The sequence below is a fragment of the Strix aluco genome, chromosome 27, assembly GCF_031877795.1.
Source record: "Strix aluco isolate bStrAlu1 chromosome 27, bStrAlu1.hap1, whole genome shotgun sequence".
NCBI classification, from domain to species: Eukaryota; Metazoa; Chordata; class Aves; order Strigiformes; family Strigidae; genus Strix; species Strix aluco.
In genome coordinates this window covers 1,471,534-1,481,802 of record NC_133957.1, presented here as the reverse complement: position 1 = coordinate 1,481,802, position 10,269 = coordinate 1,471,534, and the positions used below count along the sequence as shown (strand labels likewise).

General features: G+C 59.2%; 1 protein-coding gene across 1 annotated transcript; it reads right to left on the bottom strand.

Moving 5' to 3' along the window:
- Positions 1-370: 370 nt before the first annotated feature.
- ENDOU (endonuclease, poly(U) specific) lies at positions 371-4,646 on the bottom strand. Its single transcript, XM_074807672.1, has 9 exons — positions 4,236-4,646; positions 3,527-3,776; positions 3,289-3,324; positions 2,432-2,603; positions 2,106-2,305; positions 1,730-1,843; positions 1,542-1,648; positions 1,034-1,176; positions 371-761 (listed from the first exon to the last, which is right to left on the bottom strand). Exons 1-9 carry the CDS (start codon positions 4,644-4,646, stop codon positions 647-649), a joined length of 1,548 nt encoding a protein of 515 aa, XP_074663773.1. The 3' UTR covers positions 371-646.
- Between the last annotated feature and the right edge of the window lie 5,623 nt (positions 4,647-10,269).

Here is a 10,269-nt window from a genome sequence, read left to right as displayed (position 1 = left end):
CAGTCCCCCCCCCCACCCCCCGGCAGGGCTCCTGGAGGGGTGAGGGGATGGATTGTCACCGCAGGGACAGGCTTTGCTCCATGTCCCCTCCCTGCAGCAGCCTTACCCGTGGGACTCTGGGGCTGGAGGTTGCAGCCAGAGGGGAAGAGGGTGCAGCCCCTGGGCTCGATGCGGCTCTGGCAGCACCCGGTGGTCCCAGCACCCACCCTGGGCTGGTACATGCCTGTCCCTGGCACAGAAGTGATGGGGGGGGGGCAGGCTGCACGGCGAGCAGCAGCTCCGGCACGGAGGAATTAAACACTTCTCCATCCAGGGTCAGTATTTATTTCACTCGGGTGTGCTACTTTCTGCTGTACATCCCTCCCTTCCCCCTGTTCTTCTGCTGTAACTGGGGAACACAACACCCCCCGGGACTGGGGGGGGGCTGAGGCTGCTGCCTCCAGCCCCTCGCTGCCTCCACGCAGGGCACGGCCACCACCGTCCTGCCCAGCTCCTGCTGGTACCTTGCCCTGGTCCTACAGCGCGGCCGGCCACCTCCCACAGCGGGACCAGTGCTGCCCAGTGCTGCCCAGTGCCGTGAGGCAGCCCAGGGCCCCAGAGCAGGGCTGCAGTCACCACCCCCCCCTGCCCCCCGCTCCTCCCAGCCTCAGGGCGAGATCACGTAGGCCGTGGCGATGTACTTCTTGCCGTTGCCGTAGGTGGACTTGGTCCAGGGGTAGGTCTGGATGCTGAGGCTGTAGCCACCCAGGCTCAGGTAACATCTGTGGGGACACAGCCTGTGTCACAGCCCTGCTCCACCCCTGAGCCCCACAGCCGCATCTCTGGGGTGCTCAGTGTCCCCACACCAGTCCTGTTCTACCCCCGAGCCCCACAATCACATCTCTGGGGTGCTCAGTGGCCCACACCATCACTGCTCCATCCCCAGCCCTCCCCACCCGTGATGCCCCAGAGCTGATCGTGCTCAGGAGGGCACAGCTGGCTCCACAGCTGGAGGACAGACGGACAGACAGATGCAGACAGACGCGGTACTTACGCCCTCCCAGGACGAGCGATGAAGCACAACGTGTACAGCCCAAGTTCAAACTCGGGGCTGGAGCCGATGAAGGCAGAGCCCACCTCCTTGTAGAAGCCGTCCCAGCTGAACTGCAGCCCCAGCACGTCGGGGTAGGTGTCCCACTAGAGAAAGGGGGTTCGGGGATCAGAGCCCCGGCTCCGCTCGGCTCCGGGTGCAGCAGGGAGGGAATTCAAACAAAGCCCGTCTGCACACGAAGCCAGGAACTCTCATGCCCTCTCCAGGGCCAGATCCAGAGCAGCTTTCACCTGGTCTGAGGAGCCACCAGACAGAGCCCCCCAGCCTCAAATTTCTCATTTGTGGTTTGGGAGCCCCTTTTGCCCATTGCATCGTCTTTTTGGGACCTCCCCACCCTGCCTCCATCCCAAGGTCCGCACAGGGAGGCAGAAGGGACGTGGCAGGGTGAGGAGCATCTTCTGATGCTTCCGAATCGCCCCATTTGGGATGCGGCTGATTTGGGATCACTTACTGGCCCGTCAAAGTTGTGGCTGAAGTAGTTGACGATGCCCTTCTTCTCAAGGAGGTAGAAGCGAATCCAGTTGTGAAATCCAGACACTTTCCCTTTTTTCACCTCCCCTAAACACAAGCGAGATGCTGGGGTGAGCCCCCCAGCCCGGTGCTGCCTGGTCCCCCCCGTCCCACTGGTGCGGGCTCTACCTGAGAAGACGTGCTCAAAGCCGCTGGAGTCCTGCTCGCCGTCTCCTCTGGAGTAGAGGCCGAACCACATCTCCTTCAAATCAGCGACGAACTCCTGCTCGGAGCTGTAGCGGTCTGCAGGCAAGGCGGCGTGGAGAGGAGGGGGCCGTGTCCCAGGGTGGGAGCACAGGGAGAGGCAGAGCCAGGGCTCCCCCCATCCCTCTCCCAGTCCTCTTCCTCGGGAACAATTCAGCTTTGCCCTGCTCAATTCTCCCACGTCCTGGCAGCTCCTCCAGTCTGCCTCCTCCCAGGTCATCTCCCACCCAGCTGGGGCTTTCCTTTGGGATACCCAATGCCCAGGGACCCCCTGGCCAGCCCTGTCCTGTTCCACACTCACTTTTTTGGTGGAGGAAGGCAAAGAGTTTCTTCATGAGCTCAGTTTTCATCACCTCCTTGAGGAAGTTGTCCTGCTCCCTCAGCTCCTCTGCCGTCACCTCCTCCTCCCTGCCAGTTGCCCTCTGGTAGTTGTCCAGCAGTTTAACGAAGCTTGCATAGGTGGGTTTGGAGAAGAGCTCCTCGTTGACGTATTTGTAGAGCCTAGGACAGCACGGATCCTCCACTCAGCAGGGAAGCAAATGTCCCCCCTAAAACCAGCCCTGCACCCTGGCTGGCCTCTGCTGTGGTGGCCCTTGGCCACTGCTGAGGATGCTGGCCCACACTCACGGCCACGGGGAGCGGTCCTCCTGGTCGCCCGTCTCATCGGGGGAGGCCTGGTACTGGGGGTTAATGGCGATGTCGCTCGGGCGGGCTTTGTTGTGATCCGCCCTGTAAAGCTGTTCCGAGACGCGGAGGAGATCCTCGTCGGTGATGGCATCCCGGCTGCTGGAGAAACCTTCTGCAAGGAGAGGCAGGAGGCTGGCAGGAGCAGGCAGCAGCTCCTGGGGCTGCAGATTAGCTGCCCACGGAGAAGCGAGGGTGATGCAGCGCCCGATGCTGGGGTGACACAGGGGTGTCCCAATCCTGGGACACTGTGAGAGCTGGGTGCTCAGCACCGAGGGTTAAGGGGTGCAGGGGGGCCCCAACCCGCTCCAACCCCACACCCTGGGGACAAGAGCTGGCCCCAGGGCTGCAGGCTTTCATTGAGCACTGGGTGAGCTGGGAAGCATCAGCCCCTGTCTCCCAGGCACGATGCTGCTCTTTGCACCACGTCTGCTGGGACCAGCCCCCTCTCGCTCCCCCACATTTTAGGTGCGCAGTGACCAGGGGATGCAAAGGCCAGCTCGCCCCTGCCTCTGGCTGCTCCATGCCTCCCGCGTCCCCCGGCTCTGGTGATGGGAGATAAAGCTGCTGGTAAACAGGCGGGTGATGCTGGGGCTCCCGCTGCGCCGTCTGCTCAGCAACGACACGCAGCGGCTTGGAGCAGCTGGCAACAGGCGCGGAAACGGCCAGAAACCAGCGCGACACCCCAATGCCATCGATCCCCGAGAGCCGCGGGTGGCAGAGGAGCGAGCTGCCCCAAGCACACGGGGTGAAACTGGGGTGGTGGTTTGTTGCCCTTGCTCAGAAGCGGAGCTACTCACCGCGGGTGCGAGCTGCCTCCTCGGCCCATTCTCCACCTGCACGGAGCCGAAAGGAAAAGGAGATCAGGGTGATGGAGACGTGGGCTGGGGGCTGCCCAGGACCCCCCCCCATAAAACACACATCAACACAGGTGGACACATGCTTGCAGCCAACCCCTTTGCACCCCACGGCTGGGTTGTGGCAGCCTCAGGGAGACAGCAGCCCCCCCAAGCCCCCCTGTCAGCCGGGGATGCTCACCGGGTTGGCAGTGCCTGTAGTAATCCTCGCAGCAGTTGCCGTACGTCTTGCACTTGGCGTCGCAGTGGCACTCGTCCTCCTCGCTGTAGGGCTCCTCGCAGCGTCCCTCGCAGGAGTCGGGGGCCGTGTACAGGTCTGTGGGAGAGAGAAACAGCAGCGTGGGCCTCAGGACAGACCGAGCACCCCGCCCCAGCCAGCCCATGACCTGGGAGCATCCTTCCTTCTGCCCAACTCCCCCTCCCGGCAGAGCCTGAAGGACCAAGCTCCGACCCTGGAGCTATTTGGGATCCTTTGTCAGCATTTCGGGGTGACATTTTGACCGGTTGAATCCTCAGGATGCACATCTCCGTGGGTCACTTCTCTTCAGCCATTTGATGTTCACCACGTCAGGGCCACTTCCCACCAGGAAGCGCGTTCTCATCTCCCCACCATTAATTGCTCCTTCTGATTCACCCTTTTAATGCCTGGCTGAGCAGGAGCGCCCCAGGTCCTGCCGTCTCCTGGCCGGAGGTGAAGTGCCACATTCCAGACACCCTTATTTGCAACTCCATCGCTCTTTCTGCAACGCTGGGAAAACTGGGAACTCCTTCCCGAGCTCTTTATATGATAAATGCTTTATTACACATGGTGGCAAAGCTAAAAATAACGCAGCAACTCAGGCTGTGCCTTGAACAGGGCAAGTGCCAGGTCTTGGATGATGGACACTTGCCATCAAGCCAAGAGGGGCTGTAGGAGACCAAGATGTTGGGTTTGTACTAAGCGACAGCCCAGAGACCACCTGCTTCGGGAAGGTGCTCGTCAGCTCCTGACAGGAGCAGCAGGACAGCCGGCAGCACGAGCAGGGCTTTTCCAGCACCCCTTTTCTCCAGCCAGGGAGGTGACCATCTCCAAGGACGTGCTGAGAAGCCGCGTCCCAGCCACATTGCCAGCCTGTAAAGGGATCGCTGGAGGAAAGGGTGTTGCTTTCCCTCGCAAACCTGCAATCACGCAACATCTTAAACACCTCTGGGTTGCCAACCTTGAACTCCGGCAGCACACGCCCTCGGGGAAAATCCCGATACAGCAGTGACGAGAGTGACCTCCAAGTGTCACGCGTGCTGGCTTCTCTCTGCACCCGCATTTCTTGCTCTGTTGTCTGGCATCTCACCCAAATTATTTGTGCTTTTCACAGTCACATAATCAAGGTCCCACATGTGCTGATGAGAGAGGAAGAACCTCTTCGCCCACCAGGCAACCCAGCCCAGGCTGGCTGACCATGCTGCAAGGCCACACTGCTGGCTCCTGTTTGGCTTCTCCTCACCAGGTCCTTTTCCACAAATCTGCTTTGCAGCAAGAGGGGTGTTAGTAGGAAAGAGTTGCCTGAGGTGCTCCTGGAGGCCATCGGCCCTCGGTGCTACTTTAGTCCCACCTTTGCTCACACTGATTCAGGGAGAAACGGGAAAGGGCACCCACAGTTTGGGTGGTGAGTGATGCTCATGGTGTCCAGACACCCCAGTCTCACCAGTCCACGCAGCAGAGCAGCCAGGTCTGGAGCTCTGGTGGGGTTGTCAGCTGAGGTCCCTGTCCTCAGGACGGAATCCCTCTCATTCCCCAGGCAGCAGTCGGGATAGATCAGCCTGAATCACACATTGGGGCTCATTTTCCAGCAGCCTTCCCGGAGGGATTGTGCAAGGCAGGAACTGCCCTCACATCAGTCACCGCTGAGACGTTCCCAGTCCCTGGGCATGTGCTGCCAGAGCGTGTCACAGCAAAGCACCGATACTGGGGTGTTCAGTGACTCAACCAGGGCCGGGAGCCTTGCAGGGTCTTTGGAGGAGGGAGCTCAGATGGCCCCGTCCCCCGCAGGGCTCGGCTGCAGGGTGCCGAGGCTTCTCCCCGTCCAGGGACCACGAGCAGGGCAGGGGGAACGGCTGCAGGAGGGTGTCTGCTCCTCATCCTCACACGGGCACGAACCTAAGGAGCTGCAGAGCAGTTGGCCACCCCATGGTCAAGTTTAGAGGGGCTGCTGGAGCTTTCGGGGAGAGAAGGGCTGCTGGGAGAGCTGGTGACGCTGCAGCCAAGGGACGGTGGTGGGAGCAGGAGGACACGGCCAGCGGTGCTCAGCACAGCACGTCCGCACTCAGCTACTCCATCGGTATTTGTCTGGTCCAACCAGTAGATGTTTTCTGGCTGCACAAAGCCAGACAAATATTTCTTTCTCATTTTTAGCCCTTCAGCCAGATCCATCCCTCCCTGAGCACGGCTTTTTGGACAAGAACAAACTCATTTTCATTTCTGCCAAAAAAGTTTTGACCGAGAAAACGCGGGCTATTTCCTGAGCAGCTCCATTCACCAAGGTGTGGGGAAATGTCTGAGACACGACGGAGCCCTCTCAGCTCAGTTTAGTACACGAACAGGAGTTACGGCTCGTGTCAGAGCAGCGTCCGCGAGTCCCTGGCCTGACTCAAGACCTCGCTGCGCTGTGCAAACACGGACCGAAGATCAACCCTGCCTCTAAAAGGGCCCATTTGAAGGACAAATTAACCTGTAATAAAAGAACTATTGATGGTCTGAGCTCGCCAAATATTTAGCTACAATACTCCTGGCTCCTGAAACCACATATAACCCTGGGTGCAAGCTGTTTGTGAGATAATCAGGCAAAATCTCCCACCACTGTCCTGCCTAGCCGAGGATAAGCAAAGTTACTACACGGCGGAGGTGTTGCAGCTCAGACAGGTCCATCAGGGTGACGCTCCGATAGCTCCGAAGCGTGTGCCAAGGACAGACCACGACACGAGCCAGAGGAGCTGCCCAGCTTCCCAGACACGAGCAGCCCAGTTATTCCTTCAAGCAAGAAGAATTTAGCTCTTGCATTAAAGAAGATGAGACCATCATGGGAAATCCTGTTTTCCAGGCAACCCAGCGGCTGGTTCGCAGCAGAAGCTGCTCCTCTTCTGCACCGGCCTTGCAAAATGCCTCACCATTAATCCTGAGGGGAGTCGTCTGCTGCTGAAACACCAGATACAGCCCGCTGGCAGCGCCAGGAGTGACGAAACGTCCTTCTTGCAAATAGATCACAGCTCACGTTTTGTGCAAGATGATGGCAACGAAGGCACCGAGTCACAGGCAGGATCCGGGGAGATTTGGGAGCCAAATCCTGATGCTGACAAGCCACTCCTTGTTGCAGCATCTGCCTTAAAGCCAGAGCTATTCTTTATCATCTCTCCAAGCCCGACCCCTCTCATAACAACCGCAGAGTCATGAAGGGAGAAACACCTGAGCTCATGTTGCATTTTCCATTGCAACTGACTGGCTCCTCTGCTCAGTTCCAGTGGTCACGGCGGGACTGTAGGCAAGATATTAGAAAAATATTTCCCTTTGTCCTCCTCCAGTGTGGGAGGGTGGAGGAGCCAGAGGAAGGTGGGCTGGCACCGTGAAAACACGGCAAGATGCACCAGGAAGCAACTGGTAGACAAAGCTAAAGACCAGGGTAAGTCTCAACCCATCAAAGAGAAGGATGAACCATCCTCCTCCTCCCCAGCTGAGTCCCCCAGAGCTCGAGGAAGCCCTCCAGCATGAAAACACCCTGACCCTCTCCCCTGCGAAGATTTGCTGGATCCAAACTTGCAAGGAACCAGCTGCCCCAGTACAGCGGAGCTCCTGGCTTATGGCAGTGCCCTCAACACTACCCGCTGCCACCCAACCCATCGCTGGCCCCTTCCCATGGGATGCACCGGCTGGTTTAGCCCCTCTGCCAAAGCCAGGCTCCATTACTCACTGCCTGACACGCAGCTCAGGGCTATTCCTGCCCCGACGAGAAGGATCCAGGTCTTCATCGTCCCGTCGATGGCAGGCTGGGCGCTTCGGAGCGTCCCGGAGAGCAGGTTGGGAATGACGGTGCTCCCTGGCACTCCCTGCTATATGTGGGTCCTTTGGGAGCGCGGAAGGGAGGGAGGAGCATGATGCCACCGAGGACTTCACGGGCAGGCTGCACCCAAACCTTGCCAAAACTCATTATGTGTACAGCTTAATTATAGGCTGCCCGGAGTGGGAGGAGAGCTGGTAAATCCGGTATTGCTTCCACTCCTCGCACGTGTGACCCACAGGGGTGATTGAGGAGCATGGAGAAAGCTTCTCAGTGGGGTGTCTTTGCCCACCCAGAGCCCAGCAGGTCCATCAGCGATGTGAGCTGGTGACCAGTGCCGCAGCTCGGTCCCTCAATGGTGCCACATGCTCCCATGCAAATGGTGCTTACTGGGGGCGACTTTCTGCTCCCTGGTGAATTGGAGGTAATGACCTGTCCTTCCTCAGCGGCTCTCTGGAGGCTGTGCCCCTCTTCCAGCACACACCAGCCTCTGTTGAAGCCTCCAGGTCCTCCAGCAGCACAAGAAAACCCTGAGCCATAACCACAGGCCAAGCTTCAATGTCGAGGCTGCACAGGGAGTCGGTTTTGTGGGTTATCCCGGTGCGGTCTCAGTCCTGGGGCAAGCCCAGAGCTGGTCCATCCCCACCCTGCGTGGGGCTGCCCTTCTCCAGGGAGCCTCCACGGCCCTGGGTAACGCCGAGGGGGAGCTCAGCCCATGCCTGCTGTGGTCACCAGCCTCTTCCCTGCCTGCAGCAGGGCCAGCCCAGGCTCAGTTCAGTGCATCCCAGGGGAGGATGTTCCCAGATGGTGTATCCAGCAGGAGAGACAGTTTTTCGTGCTACCACTGCCTGGGGGGGACCTGGCTCCCACTGCTTCCCAGTCCTGTCATACACGCTGACCAGTACACCCAAAGGCATGGGAGTGACTGGACTGGAATAGGTCAGCACCCGTCCTGCCTCCAAGGGCACCTTCACGCTACTTCTGAACCTTCTTGTTTTCAAAGAGGCATCGCAATCGTCCCTGAGCCGATCTCCATCCACATCCCTCCCCTGCCTAGCTCTGCCGCTCACGGGCTTCCACTCAAGACCTCATCAGGAGAATAATCCAGATCTAGCTCACCATCCTTCTGGAGGTGGGTTTAAATCCTGCTGTTCTCCCGTTCTGCTCTGGAGAGCAGAACTGAGGCGAGCGGGAAGGAACCTCCTCAACCTGTTTTGCTGCTGGAGGATGTTGGAGATGTTCAGCTCTTCCCCTCATCTCCCCGTCTCTTCCCAGCCAAGGAGGGGATCACTCCCTGGGCACCTCCACCTCGGCAGGTGACAACTGACCTCCAGACACCACCTGAGCCAAGGGGAGGCAACTTCTAACCTCCATCAGCGGCGCAGGCAGCACCTGCCTGCAATTCATCCTGCCGACACAGCAGCGTTGCAACAACCTTAATTCCCCGGGGTGCATTAGCTGGCCCAGGAGAGCCGTGTTTGGTGTAATAAGGACCAGGTTTGGCTTCTTTCTCACCCCTCAGTCATTTCCTCCCCTCACCCATGAGAGGTGTTGCAGGAGGGCGGTGAGTCAAGCGCCCTGGGGCTGGCTCCGTGTTGCTCTCGCATTAAGGCCGAAGAGAGGAGACGACGGGCACTGCCCAGGCGCTGAGCCCAAGGAGCCAGCCCCGGCCTCGGGGACGCAGGACGGGAAGCCGGGAGTCCGGGCAGCCGCGCTCGCTCCGGTGCCCGACCATGCCGTTAGCTCTCGCCCCTTGCATCGCACCCTCGTCCAGACTTTGGCTTTACCCATCGCCTTGCTTGAGGAGGCAGGTCTCCAGCCACATTTTTGCACAGTCCAGCGTTTCCTGGACTGCCCCACACCAAGCTTCATCTCCATCCCCCCCTGCCATCCTCCCCTTCACACCCCCCCGGACTCATTGCCCTTTTCCAGAATATTTCTCCAGGTTCTCCCTCACCCTCAGGACATCATGGGGCTTCTGTGGCTCCATGGGAATTTCTGGTGGGGCTGGACCTTCACGCTTGGGCTCTGAGGGAAAACAGCTTGTGGAGGATGCAGGCCTGTGGGCTGCGGTGGTGAGCTCCCCAACGGGCTGCTCTTCACAGCCTGCACCAGGAAAACCAGACAAGGGTCAAGTTTTCCCCTCGAGTGGAGATTTCTCCAGCCAAACCAGCCGACCGGGCCAGCATCTCGCCTGCAGCCAAGGAAGGGAAAGCCCCGAGACACATCCAGCCTGCGGCCTGGAGGGAATGCGCAGGCCCAGAAACATCTGGAAAATGTGCTCCTCTAGTTCACAGAATCACAGAATCACTCAGGTTGGAAAAGCCCCTCGGGATCATCGAGTCCAACCCTCAGCCCGACTCTACAAAGTTCTCCCCTACCCCACATCCCCCCACAGCTCATCCAAACGGCCCTTAAACACACCCAGGGGTGGGGACTCCACCCCCTCCCTGGGCAGCCTATTCCAGTGTCTGACCACTCTTTCTGTGAAACATTTTTTCCTCATGTCCCGTCTAAACCTCCCCTGTAGTTTAACCCTTCCTTCCCCACACATGAACTCTTTCATGTCAAGGCTCCTTTGCTCCTTCAGAGCAGCCATCCTGGGAAAGGTCTCTCTACAGGAGGTCTAGGCTGCCTGATTTGGGTCCAGATGCCAAGGAATTGCTGCTCTGCTTTGCCCTGGCGTGCCTGGACACACACGCTGCTGGGACCATGCAAGGGGCTAGAGTTAGAAACCTGGGAGATGCCAGGTATCAAAACCTGGTCCCCACGGGGCACAGCCACCTTGCAGAGAACCACAAAGCCGAGCTTTGCATGGGTGGGCCCTGGGATGGACGTGGTGCTGGGAGCTGCAAAGAACCCCCATCCCGTCCCATAGCTGTCTGTGTCACTCGAAACA

What these genes read in the sequence shown, in the direction of transcription:
- ENDOU (XM_074807672.1), bottom strand. Translation starts at nt 4,646, where the DNA reads ATGCGGGTGCAGAGAGAAGCCAGCACGCGTGACACTTGGAGGTCACTC. An exon ending in GGAGGCAGCTCGCACCCGCG is followed by an intron (nt 2,604 to 3,288) that starts GTGAGTAGCTCC and finishes CTCTCCTTGCAG; the next exon opens with AAGGTTTCTCCAGCAGCCGG. An exon ending in GAGGACCGCTCCCCGTGGCC is followed by an intron (nt 2,306 to 2,431) that starts GTGAGTGTGGGC and finishes GTGCTGTCCTAG; the next exon opens with GCTCTACAAATACGTCAACG.